The 22,958-nt window shown below is 36.9% G+C and overlaps 1 protein-coding gene across 4 annotated transcripts in view; it reads left to right on the top strand.

The window, feature by feature from the left end:
- The window catches only part of CDK8 (cyclin dependent kinase 8), a 130,298-nt gene that overhangs the window by 91,815 nt on the left and 15,525 nt on the right, over positions 1–22,958 (top strand). For all 4 annotated transcript variants that reach the window (XM_090273774.1, XM_090273773.1, XM_090273775.1 and 1 more), the window contains exons 5-6: positions 13,032–13,089; positions 15,372–15,503. In XM_090273774.1, coding sequence (XP_090129900.1) covers positions 13,032–13,089; positions 15,372–15,503 — 190 coding nt within the window. The remainder of the gene's footprint in view (positions 1–13,031; positions 13,090–15,371; positions 15,504–22,958) is intronic.

Raw genomic sequence — 22,958 nt, 5'->3', positions numbered from 1 at the left:
TGACTTTACAGCTATTATCATTCTAACCTTCTATTACTACTATTATTTAACAGTGTTCTGGAACTCTTCTAATCCAGTTGTAACTAACTATGATAGGAGAAGTTAAACAGGATAAATGCATTTGTTGCTATGCATTTATTATTTGTTTACTATTGAATGAATGAATACAAGAATCAAATGATTCTTTATAAGAGGTTTATAATAAATGTAAATAATATAGATAGATTTAGAGAAAACTGGAATTACCGTGTGTTCATCAAAATGTTTGTAGTGACTTAACTCTATAAAATGAGATTTCAGGTAAATTTCACTCCTTTTATACTTTTCTATATTTTCACTTTTGACAAGAATATGTATTTTTCTTTAATTTTTAAAAAGCTTTTGCTAATAATAAAGTTTTTTAGTCATTTTTTAGGTATAAATGACTAAGAGCTAGAAAATGACCAAGAGCAATTAGGGTCATCTTATAAAGTAGTATAGAAGAATGAATCCTTTTGGGGGGCATTGTTCATGGGTTCTCTCTCCTCTGGGATATTTTTTACTAAAGAAGTACTGCAGTAGTGAATCACTGTTAAAAGATTATAGCGTTATTTGCGTTTATAATTATCATAAAATTTATGACTGTTTATATACCAAGCATTCTGTGAAGCCTGTTATGTGCATTAGTCACATATAATCTTAGCAACAACACTAGGTTGTCATTTCTATGTATATTTTATAAATGAAGAAATGAAGGTTAAGTTCCCACAATAATAGCTAATGATATTCCTGATTATTTTTAGACTCAATGATTAACTCTTAACTATTCTTATCTTCTAAAGAAGTCTCTCATATTTCTCAAATGTTTAAGGGAAGAAAAAGGTTGAGAACTATTGGTCTAAAGTCTGTGTCCATTCAAATATAGAAAAAAAGATTATTATGTAAGGTATATTTTATTTCAAAAGATTGAAACATTTTTTAATAGCAGAATGATTAAAACAATGAAAATACACCAAAAAAGTTAGGGTTTGTTCAGTTTGGCAGTTGCACAAAAAGAAAATGATTCTCCAATGTATGTTTTCACATTTATAAAATGTATGCATAGCATATAAGTAGATGCCTGCTCTGAATAAAATAGTTTATTTATTTTTTTTGGTGTTTTTATAGTTTCAATACTATTTTATTTTTAAATATTTTATTGTTGTTGTATTACATTTGTCCAAATGTTTCACCCTTTGCTCTTCTCCACCAAGCCCACCCCCCACTCCCCGTCAATCCCCACCCTGTTGTTCATGTCCATGGGTCATTCATACATGTTCCTTGACTAGTCCCTTTCCCTTCTTTCCACTCTTATCCCCCTTCCCTGTCCCATCTGGTCACTGTAAGTCTGTTCCTTGTTTCTGGGGCTCTGGTTTTATTTTGCTCATTTGTTTGTTTTGCTCATTAGGTTCCTCTTATAGGTGAGATTATATGGTATTTGTTTTTCACCGACTGGCTTATTGCACTTAGCATAGTAGTCTCCAGTTCCATTCATGCTGTCACAAAGGGTAGGAATTTCTTCTTCTTTCATTCTGCTACATTGTATCCCATTGTGTAGATGAACCACAGTTTTTTAATCCATTCATCTACTGCTGGGCACTTAGGCTGTTTTCAACACTTGGCTATCATTAATAATGCTGCTATGAACATAGTGGTGCATAGATTCTTTTGAATTGGTGTTTCAGGATTCTTAAGGTATAACATCAGCAGTGGAATCGCTGAGTCAAAAGGCAGTTCCATTTTTAGTTTTTTCAGGAAATTTCATAGTGTTTTCCACAGTGACTGCACCAGTCTGCATTCCCAGCAACAGTGCACTAGGGTCCTCTTTTCTCCACACCCTAACTAGTAATTTATTTTTTAAAGGAAAAGAAAAGAAAAACCTCAAGACTATCCAAAAGTCAGACCACAAGTGCTATTAGCAACAAATTCACTCAATATATATATGCATAGACATATATTGTGTGTATAAACATCTTTCACAAGTCAACTTTATTAGCAAAGTAATGCAATAATATTGAGGATACACCATATCCTCCTATTAAATAATAGCACACAATTGTGTGCTGGCAGTGTAATGCAGTAGTTAAGAGAATGGACTCCACCTGAATTTGAACCTTGTTCTGATAATGATGAATCGGTATGAAGGGTTAATGTGAATTAACTCACTTCAGCTGAGTTCTTTCTGGCTTTGGTCATCTTATCTATAAATTGGATTATAATACCTACTCATATAGAGTTATTGTAAGGATGAAATGAATTAATCTATATAGTGGACCTGGTACATAACTAACATGCATATTGCTGTTGTCAAATCGTGACTGCCTTGCTTAAAAGATTTTACTGAAATTTCATTTTAGAGAAAAAAAGGACATTTGATCTGCAAAGTAGACCCTGCATTATCTGGCCCACAGTACCCCTGCATATCATGCTCTGCCTACAGATGAATGCGTTTTTAAATAAACCAAGCTATTTCCCACTTCAGAGCCTTCTTGTTTTTCCTTTTGTCTGAAAAGTTTTTCTGAACTCCCCAGTTACATAACACATACATAAGTAATCCTTTCTTCTGGGTAGTTCCTTCTTATCCTTCAGGTCCTAACTTAAATGTCACCTTAGAGAGACCTTCCCTCACTACTCTATTCAAAGTAGTGCCTGCATTTTTCCTTCCCTCATCATGGGATTCAAAGTAGGGTTCCCAGTATTCTCTATAGAATTTATTATACTTTATAATTTCTTATGTATTTGTTTATCTTTTCTAATGTCTGGCTTTTCTATGTGACAGGGGCCATGTCTATTTTGTTACCCACTATCTATCACATGCCAAGGACAGCACATGATATGACTTCATTATGTTGAATGAATAAGAGCTAATTGCTGAGACATAAATTACAACCTGGAAAGTAAGAATTATCAACAACTTAAAAATACTCTTTTTGATCATCAATCTTACCTTCAGTAAACCCTTGTAAGGATATCATTTAAAAAATGGTGAAAGGCCGTCACAGCATTATTTATAATAATGATAAATTGAAAAAATATGTGTAACATCTAGAAAATAATGGAGCAAATTATGACACATAGAAATATTATTGTGTAGCCACATAAAATTGTAGTAAGTTTAAGTAATGCATTAATGTTGAGAAAAAGTAGACACACAATAGTAGAAATAAAAAACAAAAAACAAAAAGGAAATGCATCAGCAAAAAAAAGTATACCAAAAAAGTTGTGATGAAACCTGTATAGTGAATTGTATTAATCATATTTTAAAATAATTAAGTTTTCTACAAGACCATGTGTCATACTCTAGAAGGAAAAATGTGTTATGCTTTTTTAAAGTATCTAAAGTTTTAATAAAAATTGTGTGAGTCGTTCACACTATGTTCATACTTATAGAAAAGAGAAGAAACCACTAGAAAGTGATTATTTCTCCTTTAGGTTATAGTTTTTATTAGCAGCAATACTAAATGAAAATTTAGTATTAGAGGTTAAAAACATAAATTTATAGCTCTGAAGAAAAAAATGAAAATATTAAAAGGCAACCTTTAAAACCTCATTCACTGGATTTCCAAATTTCTATCTGTGACTTAACTCCATAAAAAACTTTATTTAAAAAATATTTTAAGTATATTTTATTGATAAAAATAATTTTAAAAAATTAGTGAAGACTTCTAGGCAAGACGGCAGCATAAGTAAACACAGCTCGCCTCCTCACACAACCACATCAAAATTAGAACTAAATTAGAACTATTCATCACTCAGAACTGGTAGATATTGAGTTGAATAGAAGTCTAACAACTGTGGAATTAAAGAAACCACATCCATCCAGACTGGTAGGAGGGCCTGAGATGTAGAACAGGCTGGTCCCACACCCATGTGATGTGGATAAAAATTTGAGAGGAATATCTCAGGAGTGAGGAGTCCCAGCCTCACACCAGACCCGCCAGCCCAGGGTACCAGTGCCAGGAAGATAAGTCCGCATAACTTACGGCTGCAAAAACCAATAGGGATTGAGTCAGCGGAAGAAACTGCTGGAGTCGAAAACAGTTCCTCTTAATGAACCTACACATGAACTTACTCCGACTCACTCCCTCTGAGTTCCAGCATGGGGATAGCAACTTGGAAGACACCAGTGGCATATAGGGAGGAATTGAAGTGTCTAGCATGAAAGCAAGAGCTGGGGGACAGCTTTCTTCCAGACAGGAAGATGGACAGAACCAGCAGGCAGGTTCCTTGTCTGAAACTTCATCAATGTGGCTAACGCTGTTTATCCCACCCTGGGGATCTCATGAGGCTCCTTTGTCCCACCCAACTTACAGCTGTTAGGAGTAGCTTTTCTATATGAAGGACTGGCCTTGGCTCAAGATTCACAACTTTCTAAATCCTTTCAGACAAGCAACTACTGGCCTCACTGAGTCCCCAGTCCTGTACCTCTTGCTAAGTTGCCCCAAGCATGGCACTAGCGGCAGACAACCTAGATTCACAGCTTGGCTTTGCCTGTGGACTCTCCAACACAAGTAGCATCCATCTCAGATTGCTCTATAGCTCAGGCATGGTGGCCCCAGGCAAAATACAGGTGGGGGCTGACTTTGGCTTGTACCACCCAGGAAACCCCAGAGCCTTCACACCCAGTGGACAGGTACAGATCACTTTGGAGCATCACCACCCTGCACCTGCACAGCTGATCCTCCTCAGAGGGTGGAGGTTGGTGGTCAGTGGTCACAGCCAGTCCTTCCAACTGACTGGCATGAGTAAATCCCTCCCGTTGACCTGCCAACAGCACCAAGGCTCAACTACAAGAGGAAGGTGTACTCAGCCCACACAAAGGGCACACCTCAAGTACCCAGCTTGAGTGATAGGGGAGGCTGTGCCACTGGGCCTTACAGGACACCTACTGCATTAGGCCACACTACCAGGATGAGGTGTCATAGCAGCACTACCTAATACATAGAAAACAAACACCAGGAGGCTGTCAAAATGAAGAGACAAAAAAACATGGCCCAAATCAAAACTTCAGAAAAAGAACTACAGAAAATGGATATAAGCAATCATTCAGATACTGAGTTCAAAACACAGGTTATAAGGATGCTCAATGAACTTAATGAGAACCTCAACAGCATAAAAAAGATCCATCAGAAATGAAGGATACTCTAATCGAAATAACAATTTAGGGGACTTGTGGCCAAGATGGAGGCCTAGACAGACACACTGTGTCTCCCTCCACAACTAAGAAGGAATACAACTACCTCAAAACTAGAGACAACCAGAAGTTCCAGAAAATTAAGGGGCATGGAAGTCCAACAAACAAAGATATAAAGAAGAAATACTCATCCAGATAGGCAGGAGAGGCAGAACAGGGGCAGAGAGGATGCAGTGTGGGGGAGGCGGCATTGGCTGACTGTCGGAAAGCGCAGTCACGTGTTTTAAAAAATTGGGAGGGGCACCTTGGGAGCGCTCCCAGCACCAGACTGGAACACCAACTCATGGTTCTAGCACCAGGGAAACTTAAGCCTCATTGCTTCTGACTGTGCAAACCAGTGGGGGTTGGGGTGGAAGAAGAAACTGCTGGTCTCTCAGTGGAGTCCACTGGTTTAAAGGGCCCCCACGGTCCTAGAACATCCGCAGACCCACCCACTCTGGGAATGACAGCCAGGGCAACAGCTAGAGAGGCAATAGTCCCATACGGAAGTGGGAGAAGTGCCGGGAAAAGGGGTGAGTGATGAGCAAGTGGCATTGTTCCCTCTCAGACCCCTCCCCCACAAACAGCACCACAACGTGGTGAAACAGGTCGCCCATACTGATGAATACCTAAGGCTCCACTCCTTACAACATAATAGGAGCAACAGCTCTACCTAAGACACGGAGGCAAACAAACACAGGAGCATGTCAAAATGATGAGACAGAGTATGGCCGAAAAGGGGGAACGGATCAAGGTTCCAGTGGGACAACTAAGTAACGAGGAGATAGCCAACCTAACAAATGTAGAGTTTAAAACACTGGTGATAAAGATGATCACAGGCTTGACAGATATACTTAAGTATGGCAAACACATAAGGGAAGAAGTAAAGACTATGCTAAATGAAATGAAGGAAATCCACACAAAACCATTGGTGAATGGAAGGAAAAGGGTTCAAATCAGTGATCTGGAACATAAGGAAGAAAAAAACAGCTAGTATAGAATGAGGAAACAAGAATTGAACAAAATGAGGAGAGGCTTAGGAACCTCTGGAACAACTTTAAATGTGTCAACATCCTAATCATAGGGTTGCCAGTAGGAGAAGAGGAAGAGCAAGAAATTGAAAGCTAATGTGAAAAAATAATGAAGGAATACTTCCTAAATTTTGTGAAGGTAATAGATATACAAATCCAGGAAGCACAAAGAGTCCTAAACAAGCTAGACCCAAGGAGGACAACACCAAGACACATCGTAATTAAAATGCCAAAGGTGAAAGATAAAGAGAGACTCTTAAAAGCAGCAAGAGAAAAGTAGTTGTTCACCCACAAGGGAGCCCCCACAAGACTGTCAGCTGATTTCTCAAAAGAAACTTTGCCAACTAGAAGGGACTAGCAAGAAATATTCAAAGTCATGAAAAGCAACAACCTACAACCAAGATTGTTCTATCGAGCAAAGCTATCATTTAGAATCGAAGGACAGATAAAGAGCTTTCCAGACAAGAAAAAACTAAAGGAGTTCATCATCACCAAACCATTATTATATGAAATGGTAAAGGGACTTATTTAAGAAAAAGAAAAAAATCAAAACTATGACAATTAAATGGCAGTAAGCACATATCTGTCAACAATTGAATTTAAAAAACAAACTAAGCAAACTAAGAAGAATAATCATGGATACAGTGAGCATTTGATGGTTGCCATATGGAAGGGCAATGTGGGGGAATAGGTGAAGAGGTGAGGGGATTAGGAAGTACAGATAGGTAGTTACAGAGTAGCCATGGGGATGTAAAGTACAGTATAGGAAATGGAGTAGCCAAAGAACTTATACTCATGATTCATGGACATGAACAATGGTGGGGGGATTGCCTGAGGGAGTGGGGAGTACTGGGTGGAGAGGGGCAAAGGGGGAAATTTGCGACAACTGTAATAGCATAATCAATTAAATATACTTTAAAAATTGCTGAACATATGTCTCTGTAAGCCTTTACTGCCTGCATTTTAATCTCATATATAAGCTAGTTAATTTTTTCAGTGTGTGTTGTACAAAACAACATCCATAGTCAAAGTCATTGAGTATCTAGAAAGTTTGCTGTCAGGTTATGTTATTTATGGGGTTTAATGTTTACAAAAGTTTAATTCTGAACAAATCTTGGGTAAAAGCACTAACTGGTTACTTGTGGGTTGCTTTTTTCTAATAGACAAATCATCAAGAATCAGGTTTTACTATTGATTCAAAGTCTCCATTTTGCCTCGATACATTAGTGAACATATGAGGACCCCATTTGCATCCTTAGAATAAAGAGTTGGCACAGTTAACTTGATGCGACAAGCCACCATTCTCTACTTCCACGTCTATGTCAGATACCTCTGATTGATAATAACAGTTTCCAGATCAGCTCAATTTCTGTTCTTTCTCAAGAAAGAGTTCCTTGTAATCCTTACTTTTTTATCAGAGTTGGCTCCTTAAATGAAACCTATTTGCTCTTCCTGCTCTATGCCCAAATCATCAGTGTACTGTTCCTCAGCATGTCAAATTCTGGAGAACAGAAAGCCTCTACGGTAGTCCCTTTCTATATCACGGTTCACTTATTGCGGCCTCACTGTATTGCGGGGTTTTAAAAAATATTATATTTAATTATTTATTGCGGATTTTTCGCTATATCGCAGGATTTTGCGGTACTGTATACGTAAGTTAAAGTTACATAAGTTTAAGAGTGTAGAATACGTTTAAGAACATAAGTAGTGTTTATAAAAGTGGAAAAGGTTAATAAGGGAGTGGGAAAGGTTAATAAGGGACTGGGAACAGTTTGTAAGTGTATGGGGAGGGTTTATAAAGCCTTAAAATATATATAAATACTAAAATAAATGTACGGTTCCTACCTCGTGGATTTTCACCTATCGTAGGGGGTCTAGAACATAATACCCACGATAAGTGAGGGAATACTGTATAAGAATGGTTGCTCACCCTGGCCAGTGTGGCTCAGCTGATTGTAGTGTTGTCTGGTAAACCAAACCGTTGTGGGTAAATGTACATTTGGTCTCTGGGTAGGAGAGGCAACCGATGGATGTTTCTTATATCAATGTTTCTCTCCCTTTCTCCCTCTCTCCCTTCCGCCCTTCCCTTCTCTATAAAATCAATAAGCATGTCCTCGGGTGAGAATTAAAAAAAAAAAAAAAAAAAAAGAATGGATGTCTCTGCAATACAAAGATCTTGCCTTAAGAAATGTTAATGAGTTATTTTTATTATGTTTGGGGGGGGGTTGGAGTGTAACAATAGAAAACAAGAAGAAAAGCATAGTTTTTTTTTTTCTGTGAGAATGAAAACAATAAAATGATATCTTAGTTTCAAACAAACAAGTATACTTCAAATAAGTATCTCATTGATTTATTTCATTGTTCAGCAGGCAAAAAACTGTGTTCTATAACCATTTCTGTGCCTAGCAAAGCTATGTTTGAAAATATTGCCATGATATCATGTTGGACCTCTGATCTCCATAGCAACATATATAGTTTGATGGAGTAAAGGCCTCATCAGATGTCACCAGCAAAGTTTTATTTGTTCTTTTAAGGTGATTAGATTTGATAGCATTGTTTCATATACTATCATCAGCTACATGGGAATTCTGACTCTAGAACTAAAAACTGCTACCAAATTCTCCTTTTGATGGAGAAAAAAAGGAAGAAATTTGTATTTTTTGAAGAATATTATTTCAGTGTGGCATTAAGCACTAAAACAAAACTTATCCATCAAATCTTTTGAAACCTTCCTTTTTATTGATTAAGGAATGAAACCAATGTAGATAAGAATATTCATGATCATTTTAGCCTTTTTGCCTTTTTCTAGTGAGATTTCTATTAGGTTACATTTACAAAAGAAATTTAGTGTTAGAATTGTCTAGTAATCTAAATATCGTGCCCAGGGGCATATGGAATGCTACCATAGAAAATAGCATGAGGAGGGAGGGACCCATTGTTTTTAATAAACATAAGATTTCATATTCCATTGTATGTATGTACCACAACAATTTTCTCTATTCATTTATTGGTGGGCACTTGGGTTGCTTCCATATCTTGACTATAGTAAATAATGCTGCAATGAACATAGATAGGGGTGCATATATTCTTTTGAATTAGTGTTTTGGGTTTCTTCAGATGTATACCCAGAAGTGGAGTTGCTGTGTCATATAAGGCAGATCCTTACAATTTTGAGGATCCTCCATACTGTTTCCTATGGTGGCTGCACCAGTGTGCATTGCCACCAAGGGTACACAAGATTTCCCTTTTCTCCACATCCTTGCCAGCACTTGTTTGTGAGTTTATTGAAGACAGCCATTCTGACAGGTGTGAGATGGTATCTCATTATGGTTTTAACTTGCATTTCTAGGCAGAGGTACTCCTTAGTAGAAATAGGTCATGACTTTGCCTAAGACCCACTTTATTTCATACCATAAGCAGTGAGTTTCCTGGCAAATTAATTTTTAATTAACTGAAGCTTTGGCCCCAAACCCTAATAACTAGGCTAGACCTCTACAAAAAAACTACTCTCCAATGATACTCAAATCCAAGTTTGGAATTGGACCAGTCCAATAAGTCTAGAATAAAATGAAGAACAAGAGAGGGCATTTTTCCCTCTTTGCCCAGTAGCAGGCTGACTGATAATTATCATCCCAGGGCTTTTCAGATCTGGGCCCAGCTGCTGAATGAGCGAGTGAAAAATAGGTTTTTTTTTTCTATCCATCCAACTGGAAGCGGGAAAGGTACTCATTTATACTTGCGCTTTTGCCAGATATGGAATTAATCTTTTAGGATTGAGCACTCTAGTGCTGGAAACATCCATCACAGCAAATCACTTAACTTCTGGAGAAGGAAGTGGGATTTGGGGTGTGGTGGTGGAGTGATGGGTGGTGAAGGGGTCTTTAACTTTTAACTGTATGGGACTTTACAGTTTGAATTGTTTACAATCAGAATGTATTTCTTATGTCATTAAGGGGAAAAAGGAATCAGATTTTTCCACGTAGCACAAAGGAAAAGTCTTTGGGGTCAGAAATAATGGGACAGCAATGATACAGCTGTGGAAAATCTAGTCACAGCACACTGGACATATCCACGTGGCAGAAGCGGTTGAAGTAGTGGAAAATGGGGCTGGAGCGATTGGTGGGAATGAGCTTAGAGTTGCCTTGGATCCCATCATAAAGACTTTGGATTTTGTTCATAGTTGGTGAGGAACCAATTAAAGTTGAAATAATATTTTAGTAATAATAATAAAGCATAGCAAAAGCATTCAAAGATATTTTTGAAAATTTTCATCCATACCTCTCTATTTTTTGTTCTAGTCTTACTGAACACTTTTTAAACACCTAGTTAAAATCATAGTTTATGTTTTATTTTGTGTTCTGCTCTTTTCCTTAATCATCTCATAATAACTTTTTGTTCCTGTGGAAGAGTTTAAGCAAAGGAGTGATATGATCAGTTTTATTTTATAAAACATAACCCTGGCATTGGTAGGTAAAACCGACTTGATGGGCAGAGAATCAATGGGTTAAAGAGTAGGGAATGTGTTTTAAGAGATGTTTAGGGACCCCTGCCCCAAGGAACCATGAGAAGAGACTTCTGGCACAAACATGAAAGTACCCTCCTTAGCCCACATCGTGAGTTGAAAGCAAGCCTTTCCCCTCAGCCAAATAGAAATGCTGGCTTATTCCTCTTGGAAAGCTCCCTTCTGCCTTCAACATTTTATACTAGTCTCAGAGATCTGGTTTCATTTTAAAGTAGGCTGAGCTCTAAGAGTCCTTGCAGAGACCGACCCAGTGTTGATTGATTAACACAGTACACGAAAGCATGTAGCTCACAGGGCATATTGTTAGTGCTGTACTTCTCTTTGGTACTTAGCCAATTATCTTAGTGTGTGTGGTGATGACAGAGGTTCTGAAAACTTTTTCTTGAATAATCATAATTGTTATTGCAGTAATACATACTAATCTAAAAACTTTCTACAGAAAATTTCTTGGATATATTAGGAAAGGATTACTAGACTGTTCAGAGATGAGGTAGATTCTGTTGCTCCCTCAGTCTTGATTATACTTAGGCAAGTCATTTAATCTCTCTGGTACCTAGTCTCCTCACCTTAAAAAATGTAGGAATTTTTAACCTCTGAAGTGTATATGCTTCCACTTCAGCAACATTTTTTCTTTTTGCTGGGTATAAAAAATAATTTTCATCTTTAGTAGTTGACAGAATAATATACTATAAGTTACATTTTGTCAGTAATAGCACAGGGGCTATCACTGAAGTAGTTTAGGGAAGTCTGTGAATTAGTTACCACTAGAAACAGCCTTCATTGAAATCTTCAGTTTGATTTTAAGGTTGCTTTGATCAATAATCAAAAGGCATTCTAATCTAGTTTCATTTTTATACTTAGCAGACTGACAGAATTAGGATAGCAGGATGAGTAAGGTATGGAGGTTGCTTCTCCCTTCCCCTCTCTTTCCTCCCTCCGCCTCCTCCCCCTTCTCTTTTTTCCTTGTTCCCCTCTTTCTTCTCCTTCTTGAAGAGGGTTTGACTCTTTTATGTTAGTATAGTAGATACCACTAGAACAGATTTTTTTTAAGTACATTTTATTAATTATGTTGTTACAGTAGTTCCAATTTTTTTCCCCTTTGCTCCCCTCTGCCCAGTACCCCCGTTCCCTCCAGCAATCCCACCCCTCTTAGTTCATGTCCATGGGTCATGCATACAAGTTCTTTGGCTTCACCCTTTCCTATATTATTCTTAACTCCCCCCTGTCTATTTTGTACCAAACAATTATGCTTCTTAATCCCTGCACCATTTCCCCATTTCTCCCCGTTCCCCCTCCCAGCTGATAACCCTCCAAATGATCCCCATACCTATGATTCTGTTCCTATTCTGGTTTGCTTAGTTGGATTTTGTTTGTATTTTTTAGATTCAGTTGTTAATACTTGTGAGTTTGTTGTCATTTTAGTGTTCATGGTTTTGGTCTTCTTTTTCTTAAATAAGTCCCTTTGACATTTCATATAATAGTAGCTTGGTGATGATGAACTCCTTCAGCTTTACCTTGTCTGGAAAGCACTTCATCTGCCCTTCCATTCTAAATGATAGCTTTATTGGATAGAGTAGTCCTGGTTGCAGGTTGCCTTTCATCACATTGAATACTGCTTGCCACTAGAACAGATTTTAGATGACAGCTAATCCTGTACATTTTTAGAGATTTTGAAACCTTGAAATATTACCTTTGTAAAATCTCACTTTAAAATTTTAGCTTCCTCTTTTATTTAAAAATAAAAACCTCAGAACTGTTCAGGTCATGGAATATTTCTATTATTTCACTAACTCATTTAGAAAAGACTTTATTAAATTGATTTCACTGTAACTTTTTTGTTTAAACATAGGTGCATACTTTGCTATTTCCAAAAAAGGGTATCAAGTGCCTCTTTCCCTGTAATTAATTTGCTACTTAGGATTAAATCATCTTTGAAAATTTATTATTCCTTAAAATTGCAGGACATTTTATATAATTGGAAGAGTTAAAAGGAACCATAACATCCTAATTTTGTGTCAGATGATCCACAGTTGTGAAGACAGCTGATAAAAGGGCCGAGGAAAGCCTCGGCTTTGTATGGAGAGAGGCACTGCCATGTTGGGCCTTCCTGAGACTGCATACTGCTTTGCGCACACACATAAAGTTTCTTGGGTGACTTTCTGTATTTCATTTTAATTTTTGAGTAAATGAGGTTTTTTAATGGTGGATTAATTGTTTATTGGCATATTGTCTATCTGAAAGAAACCAGTACTGTCTACTGAAAAAAAACACTATTTTGTTTCCACAGAAACCTGCTAATATTTTAGTTATGGGTGAAGGTCCTGAGCGAGGAAGAGTAAAAATTGGTATGTTATATCTTTAATAAGTCACAGTGTAGCACTCTTTTAAGACTTTTGCAGGCAGCTATATCACTTCTAATTTTTGCTTTAATAATATGCATATATTCATGTACCTCCATATGATCAAAGCCATTTTTAAAGAGTATACATTAAAAGTGAAAAGTGTTTCATACTCTTAAAGGTGTCAGACAATCTTTAGAGACTAGGGTGTTCTAATTATAAAATAAGCTATGCAATTTTTTAGAAACCTTTACCTTCGTTAAAAATAACCTGTAGAGATGAGTAGCTTCTTGCTAGCTCACCTTTGGTCCCAAGGGCATACCGCATACTAGTCATTAAACCATCAGTGTGTTCACCTGAGCCAGATTAGATCGGAGCACCTGCCTCTGTTGACCTCATCTAGATTAGGAATTACAAACTAGGAAAACCACTGAGGCCGGATAGGTGTAGAGCCATCAGTTTTAACAAGCCTGTCTTGTAGCAGGCTTTTGCCTGATGGAAAAAAATTAATGAGCATTACGTTTTTTAAATAGCTCTATTTTTTAAATATCAAAACAAAATTTTACCCATTTTTGGTCTGATAACCTATAGCAATAGAACTAAATTTATCCTAACTGGTTATTGTCATTTCCAAGTTATGTTTGTCACATTTATTCAGTTTGTTTTGTGTGTGAGTAGAAGAAATATTGTAATTGAATTATATTAATTTAAAGGCAGCAGGATTGTGGGAGTATTTAACAAAGTAAATAGTAATTTCTGATTGCATGATTTAATATGAATTAGAATTATAAGTTGATTTGTACCACTTCTCCAACAAAGAAAAACAGGAATTCCTAGTCCTTTTTTACCTATCCTCCTCTATGAATTCCCCAAATCTCACTTTCTACTTTTAATTAGGCTCAAAATACTCTTTTATGATATGAACCCTGCAAAATTTTTAATAGTGATAACATTTGATGCACCTCAGAGTACTCCTAGTCCTTGACTTCCCTGGAGAACCAGGCCTTGTTAGTACTCTCATCAAATGACTGTGAAGTCCTTACGTGTGCTTTTAAAGGATTTTGTCCAATCCAGTTTGGTGGCATCAAATTCAAATGTAAATTCAAAGCATGCAAAATATAAAGACCCAGCCAAACAGTAGTTATACATACGTGCTTTACCATAGAATTTGGGGGAAACATATATTAAGTTACTCTGTTTTGAAATTGTATTTCTGTGTAATGTGTATAATGTTGGCAGGTTATGGGGGGCACTAATGGCTTAAATCATTCACATTTAAGGAGAAATATTAGTCTTCTGTAAACCAGTACTTAGTAATCTGACTCATAGTTTTAATTCTTTGCCAGATTTCTGTGTTTTCTTTTAAACCTCCAAAATGAAGTAGATTAGACTAGGGTCTACTTCATTAAAAATGTAATTAGGAGAACAAAATTAAACAAATGGTGGATGAATCTTGACATTTTTGAATTGGTAGTGTGGTAGTGATTTTTCACTCAACATGTATTTGCCAAAAGCTATGCATAATGACACCCCACATGATACTAGAAAGCATAGAAATGAAATAGACAGTTTTATCCTTTAACAAGATTACAGTTTAGTAGGATAAACAACCATGCCTGAAGTAGCTGCACTACCTGTTGAACCATGTTAAATGCCATGTACTGTATCTCACCACAGCTCCACCTCTGAGATATGAGTGGTGACTTTTGTCAAATCACTTAATTTCTTCTAACCTCAGTTTCCCCATTTGGAAAAGAAGATGACTGATTAAATTATATGACCTTTTAAAGTCTTTTCCAGTTTAACAAAATACTATGATTCTTAAATCAGTAAAATTCAACCCAAATAAATGGGGGGAAATAGTGGTTGTATAGTCAGTCAACTTTTGATTATACCAGTGAACTGGCTTATTGATGCAATAATAGAAAGCCTTACTCTAATCTAATTTCTCAGTGCTTTTGACCAATGCAAAGAATGGAAATGCAGCTCTTAACAATCCTGTCCCCTTGGTGGCATGACAGATGGAAAGAAATCTGCCCGGAGGAGTAGGGTCACCCTTGACCTCTGGCAGCACAGCCTGTCTCTAACCTAGCGAAAGAGAGAGTGACAATAGTTTGCAAAGAATAAAGATCTCAGTCTTTAGGTTTTGTGGGTTTTTCTCCCAGAATTCAGCACATTTAAAATATCTTACTAAATAACAATGGTAAAATTATTCAATTAAATTTTTTAAATCTACTTAACAGTCTTTTATGTTATTGTTTGTTTATTTGTTTGTTTGTTTTTTACAGCTGATATGGGCTTTGCCCGATTATTTAATTCACCTTTGAAGCCTTTAGCAGATTTGGATCCAGTAGTTGTAACATTCTGGTACCGAGCCCCAGAATTACTTCTTGGAGCAAGGCATTATACCAAAGCTATTGGTGAGTAGAACTAATTAAGATTCTATGACATTTTTAAAGTGGCGTTGTTGTTGTAAAATATACAACTTTCTATATATTTTTAAATCAAGTAACAAAATTATAAAAGTAAGAGCAAACACTAACCTAAAATTCTACCTGGAAATACTATCATTAGCATTAGGGATATATCATTCCAGATATATCTCTCTGATAGATATTAAAAACATTTTAAATATATGGGATCATATTATGCATATTGAGTGGAAAGTATTTTAAATTTAATTTTACTTGAAAAGAGAAATAAGCACAGTAAAATTTGTAAATCATTGAACTTCAGACAAATGATTCTTTTAAATGTTAGCTCCTAAAAGAGACTCTTAAAGTTAAGGAAAAAAATATTATTTAAAAAGTAGTAGTTTAGAACATTTTAAATTCACTTTTAAAGTTTTGATAATATTGATTATTTCCCTGTTATGAAGTATTAGGAAATAAGTGCTCTTGTACTTCTTTCCCCACTTCCCTCTCAATTTATAAGCTATATTAGTAATATCACTATTACCATTAGTATGATTTCTTTGTTGAGGATTACAGCATTTATTTTGTTTGCAAGCCACAATTCCCATGATTTGTACTTAGAATATATATTGTAATAGATCCAATGTCCAGCTACCACAGTCCTTTCACCACAAGTTTCTTATATGCTTTTCCTCTTTTTGCCTTCCTTGTGTGTCTTTATTGCTTACCTCACATGTTTTGTGTTCTCCAGGATGGCATTACACCCACCTTTCCTTTTTTGGATAACTCCATCCTGAAGTCTTCCATGTTTTGCTCTATTCTGGATTGAGTTTCATCCTGGCTTGCTCACCCTTCCTTCCTTCCTTCCTTCCTTTTCCTCTGGGTTGGATCTATTTCTTTCTGGATTTTATTATCTCATTCTTTATTTTGCTGTAGCATATTCTCAAGTAGATACCTTTGAAAATGTATCTTAGAAATAAATTTTCTAGTTCTTGTATTTCTGGAAAATGTCTTTATCATACTTGACAATTTGAGCAGGGTTTAAAATTCTAGGTACAAAATAATTCTTCAGAATTTGATGATACTCTTCCATTGTCTTTTAGCATCAGTGTTGTTAATGAATGTCTCATGCCAACCTTATTCTCATTCATTTGTAAGTAGTTTAACTGAGGTTTTGTCTTTATGAAAACAAAATAGGATCTCTCATCCTTATGTTTCACAGTGATGTCTGGCCACTTGGTAGACACATTCAATCTGTAGTTCATTTCCTACATCCCTATCTCTTTGTCTCCTGAACTGAGTGTAGACAGATATTGAACTTCTTGGATTGAACCTTTATACCACTTTTCTTCTCATGTTTTTCTGCCTTTGTCTTTTTTATTTCTAAAAGGCCTTTCTTATTCTCTGATTTTTAATTTTTCATAACACCTTGTATTGTTTATTGGAAAGTAAAGCTTCTCAAATATCTATTAAGGCAGTGATAACAGTGCCTTTTAATTGTTTGTAATTTGCTGTATTCCTGGAATAGCCATCTGTTTTCTCTACAGGTGTGTGTGTGTGTGTGTATAAGAAATGATTTAAATTTACACCACAGGAAACATTTCTATGATTTGGTTTGATTTTGACCAGTATAGGCCTATGGAAGCTTTCAAGTCTCTAAATAGAAATGTTTCAAAGGAAGTGCTAAATAGTCTGTTAGTACTTAATAGTTTTTATTGAAAAGAAGAATTGCTAATGAATTATTTTAAAAGTTATTCTCTCCTGTTTCTCATTCTGATAGTCTGTTAAATAACTCTATTAAATATTTCTCAAGTCCATCCCTCCTTTTCCCTTCCTATTTTATTTAGGCTCTCATTTTAGGCTCTCATTGCCTCTCATTGCCTCTCACCTGTATTTATTACAAGAGACTCTAAACTAGTCTCTCAGTCTCTGCCTCACCCTCTTCAAATTAGCTTCCATACTGCCACTTACGTGATCTTTCTTTTTTGTTTTTACTTTTTATTTTTTAAGTATATTTTATTGATTGTGCTATTACAGTTATCCCAATTATTCCCCCTTTGCCTCACTCCACCTGGTACTCCCCTTCCCTCCAGCAGTCCTCCCCCACTTAGTTCATGTCCGCGGGTCATGCATGTAAGTTCTTTGGCTTCTCCATTTCCTGTACTGTTCTTAACATCCCCTGTCTATTTTGTACCTACCAGTTATGCTTCTAAATCCCTGTACCTTTTCCCCTCTTTTCCCCCTCCCCCTCCCTGCTGATAATCTTTCAGATGATCCCATATCTATGATTCTGTTTCTGTTCTGGTTGTTAGCTTAGTTTGTTTTTGTTTTTATAGATTCAGTTGTTGATAGTTGTGCGTTTGTTATCATTTTACTGTTCATAGTTTTGATCTTCCTTTTCTTAAATAAGTCTGTTTAATGTTTCATATAATAAGGGCTTGGTGATGATGAACTCCTTTAACTTTACCTTGTCTGGAAAGCACTTCATCTGCCCTTCCATTCTAAATGATAGCTTTGCTAGATAGAGTAATCTTGGCTATAGGTCCTTGCTTTTCATCACTTTGAATACTTCTTGCCAGTCCCTTCTTGCCTGCAAAATTTATTTTGAGAAATCAGCTGATAGTCTTATGGGAACTCCTTTGTAGGTAACTCTGCATTCTCTTGCTGCTTTTAAGAGTCTCTCTTTATCTTTAACCTTTAGCATTTTAGTTATGATGTGTCTTGATGTGGTCCTCTTTGGGTCCAACTTATTTGGGACTCTCTGTGCTTCTTGGACTTGCATGCCTATTTCCTTCACCAAATTAGGGACGTTTTCTTTCATTATTTTTTTTTTCATAAGTTTTTAATTTCTTGCTCCTCCTCTTCTCCTTCTGGCATCCCTATGATTCAGTTATTGGCACTTAATGGAGATGTCCCAGAGTCTTCTTAAATTCTTGTCATTTTTTTTTTATTCTTATTTCTTAATTTTATTTTGGTTGAATGTTTATTTCCTCCTCATGTTCCAAATCATTGATATGAATCCTGGCTTCCTTCCCTTCACTGTTGGTTTCCTGTAGATTTTTCTTTATTTCACTCAGTGTAGCTTTCATTTCCTTCCTTATGCTTTGCCATTTTCAAGGAGATCTCTGAGTATGCTGATCACCAGTGTTTTGAACTCTCCTTCTGATAGGTTGGCTATCTCTGCTTCTCTTAGCTCTTTTTCTGGGGTTCTGTTCTGTTTCTTCATTTAGGCCACATTTCTTTGTCTCCTCAATTTGGCAGCCTCCCTGTGTTTGTTTCTGTGTACTAGGTAGAGCTGCCTTGACTCCCTGCTTTAGTGCACCTGTTAAGTTGTATGGGGCAGAGTCTTTGAGGTCAGGGCAACCCGCTTCACTGCTTTGTGGTTCTGTGGAGGGTTGGGGGTTTGGAGAGGGGACAGTGCCACTGCTGCCCTACTTTTGGGGACTTGCCTGGCACTTTCCCCATTTTTAGTCATTTCACCCACTTCCTGTATGTGACTGGCACCCCTCCAGCTGCTGCCCTGGTGGTGGTTCCCAGAGTGGGTGGGTTTGCATATGTTCCAGGCCATGCATTCTCTTTAAGTAGACTCTCCTGGGAGACCAGCTGTTTCTTCTGCTGCCCCAACCCCCACTGGTTTTTATAGCAAGCAATTATGAGGCTTTATTTTTCCCGACACTGGAATCCTGGGCTGCGTAGTCTGGTCTGGGGCTGGGATCGCTTACTCCCAAAGTATTCCTCCCAATTTTTACCCATCACACATGAAAGTGGGACCATCCGTTCCATTGGTTGCCACCACCTCACCGCTGCCACCGCTGCCACTGCCTTGCCACCACCATACCGCCTCCTCTCTGTCTGGACTCCCCATCTCTGCCTCTTCTACCTGTCTGGATGAATAAAGCTTCTTTAAATTCTTGGTTGTCACACTTCCATGCAGTCCAACTTTTTGGCAGTTCTGGGTGCTTTTGGTTTTGGAGTTAGTTGTGATCCTTCTTATGGTTGTGCAAGGAGGCGAAGTATGTCTGCCTATGCCTCCATTTTGACTGGAAATCTAGGCACTTTTTTTGTTTATATGTCTTGATCGCTTCCTTCCACGTGGCAAGTGTTCCTCAGCTGTTTGTTGATCCTTGATTATCTGTCCATATTTAAAAATCTCGTTACAGAAAGCTGCTTGGGAACTTTGAATACATAGATCATAGGACTTTAGGGTGATCCAGCAGAGACTTGCCATTAGGGAAATCTTAAAGGGCAGTATGCACAAGTCTTTGAGACCATTCAAATTTTTTAAAGGAAGAATTCTTCAACTTTTGGCCCAATCTACGTACACCATAGCCTCAGGGCAATGGATAGCATGGCAGGAAGCGGATCAACTCTTCAAAATACAGTTGACACTTGCGCAACACAGGGGTTGGAGCAAAAGCACCCATACTATCAAAAATCAGCATGTAACTTTTGGCTCTCCACATGCTTGTATTCCAACTATGAATTGCAAATATGTACAGACTTTGTAGTTGATATTTCGAAGTACAAAATCTTCCCAGAGTTGTGGGAACTGTTATCTCTTCCTTTCATGTTCCAGAATTATTTTTTATGTCTGCCTAGATCAGGTCTTCATGGCCGGTCTCTTCTTTTCATTCAGATATTAGTCAAAATACTACCTCTTCACAGAGAACTTCCTTGATCACATAGTCTAAAGTAGCCACTGTCTTCCACATCACACTTACTGTCTTGATGGCATCAAACAGTGCCTAAAATCCACTAAAATAGAGCGACCTGGCCTAGCTGTTTCCCATTGCAGGCCAGTGCCTACATGGTACATAGTAGGCACTTAGTACTCTTCTAAGTGAGCCAATGAACCTCATCCCTGAGGGTCTCCCCCTATTCTTCTTATTACTGGATTTGTACTTTTATTACTATGTGGCCATTTAAGTGGATATATAAGCCAAAAGGAGAAGTACTTGTGATCATTTCCCTGTATCAATCTTGAATCCAACATGTCATTTTTTCAAAAAATCCTTATGTTCACAAACCTTTATACCAGTTTTGAGATCACATTTTATTTTATAGAAAAAAAAAAGGTAGATAAAGTTAAGTCAGTTAGATAAGGGACTTCTCAACTATCTTTGTGACTTTTCTGCAAATCTATAATAATTCCAAAATAAAAACTATGTATTTATTTTAAATTCAGAAGGAAAAGTAAAAATGATTGAAGGTAGTTTTGTTTTTTAGTTACATATTATTACCTAAACACACTTTTGGTTATCTTTCTTTAAAAGTACATTCGAAATGTACTTAAAAGCATATAAATTAATATGATACATAACTATTTTTTCCACCTAGAAAATGAATATTTAAAAGCAATGTTACTTTTGGTAAGACATATTAACAGACCATACAAATAATCTTAGCTGCTATTAACTGAAAACTTGAGACTTTGAATTGATTTAAATTAAGAAATGTATGATCACAGAAGCTTGTGACTCTTGTTCATTATTTATAATCTTTTTTTTCTTAAGAATTTTGTATTTTATTGTGAACATTAAGATTTGTATAACCTGTTATACACTAATTCTACAATCCACCAGTTTTAATCAGGGTTATTTGTCACAAAACTAAACTACGAGTAGATTCCCTTACTCAAATGACTTTGTAATTTGGAAAGAGAATGCCTCTCTTCATATTTTTTTCCTCTCTTCTTTCTTCTCATCAACATTAAAATTTATTGGATAACTCTTATATAAACATTTTAAAACTTAAGTGAAACCAAAATGAATGCAAATTATGTAGTTTAAGGGATGTCCAATCCAGTTGAGAAAATAGTATGAATATATGCATAAAATAATTTGGGCACCTTTAAACAATAGAAGTAACAAAGACTAGCAATCTGACTTGTAGCTTTACCTCTGTCACTCTGGAGGGTGTGTGTGTGTGTGTGTGTGTGTGCATGTGCGCACCTGTGTGTGTTTAAACAAGGCATTTAGTCCTTTAACCTCATTTTTTAAATCCTCACCCCGGTATATGTTTTTGTGTTTTTGTTTATTTACTTATTTTCATTTATTTATTTTTTATTTGAATCATTCAAGGGTTATCAGTTGAGGGGGGACTGGGGGGAAAGGTGCAGGGATTAAGAAGTATAAATTGGTAAGTACAGAATAGACAGGTGATGTTAAGAACAGTATAGCAAATGGAGAAGCCAAAGAACTTATATGCATGACCCATGGACATGAACTAAGTGGAGAGTGGAGGTATTGCCAGAGGGAATGTAGGGTACCAGGTTGAGTGGGGAAAAGGGGAAAATATTGTGACAACTGTAATAGCATAATCAATAAAATATATTTTTTAAAAGCTACGCAGTTTTTTTAAAAATATGCTTTATTGATTATGCTATTACAGTTGTCCCAATTTCTTTTCCCTCTGTTCCCCTCCACCCAGTGACCCCCCCTTCCTCCAACTGTCCCCCCCCCCTTAGTCCATGCCCATTGGGTGTGCATATCTTTCTTCTCAACATCTTCCTATCTACTCCGCTCCCTCCTACTATGCTTCTTAATTCCTGTACCATCTCCCTTTTTTCCCTCCTTCCTCCTCCCAGCTGACCTCCCCCCATAATGTTCCCCATACCTATAATCCTGTTCACACTCTCGTTGCCTACTTAGTTTGTCTTTGTTTTGATTCCCTAGCTTCTGTTGTTGGTTGTTGTGATACCGTTTTCACTTTAATGTTCATAGTTTTGATCCTCTTTCTCCTAAACAAATCCCTTTAACATTTCATATAACAGTGGTTTGGATCTGATGAATTCCTTCAGTTTTACTTTGTCCTGGAAGCACTTTCTCTGCTATTCTATTCCGAATGACAGCCTTGCTGGATAGAGTAATCGTGGCTGTAGATTTTTGCTTTTCATTCCTTTGAATATTTCTTGCCAGTCCCTTCTTGCCTGCAGAGTTTCTTTTGAGAAATCAGCTGAGAGTCTTATTGGGACCCCTCTGTACATAATTCTCTTCTCTCTTGCTGCTTTTAAGATTCTCTCTTTATCTTTAATTTTCAACATTTTGATTATAATGTGTCTTTGTATGGTTCTCCCTGGGTCCAGTTTTTTTGGAACTCTCTGTGCTTCCTGGACCTGTAAGTTCACATTCTTCCCCGAGTTAGGGGAGATCTGCTTCATTATTTTTTCACATAATTTTTCAATTTCTTGTTCTTCTTCACCTTCTGGCAACCCTGTGATTTGGATGTTGGCCCGCTTATAGCTGTCCCATAGGTTTCTGAGCCTCTCCTCATTTTTCTCATTTTTTGTTTCCTCTTTCTGCACTTGTTGACTGTTCCTTTCCTATGTTCTGATTTGTTGATTTGATCCCTGGTTTTCTTTCCCTCACCACTGGTTTTGTATGCGTTTTTGTTCATTTCAGCAGGACTAGCCTTCATTCCTTCCCTGTCTTGTTTAAGATCTGCTGTTATGTCTGTAAGTGT

Source organism: Furipterus horrens, unplaced genomic scaffold (assembly GCF_987537825.1).
Source record: "Furipterus horrens unplaced genomic scaffold, mFurHor1.1.pri manual_scaffold_4, whole genome shotgun sequence".
Lineage (NCBI taxonomy): Eukaryota > Metazoa > Chordata > Mammalia > Chiroptera > Furipteridae > Furipterus > Furipterus horrens.
This window is presented reverse-complemented; position numbering and strand designations above follow the sequence as displayed.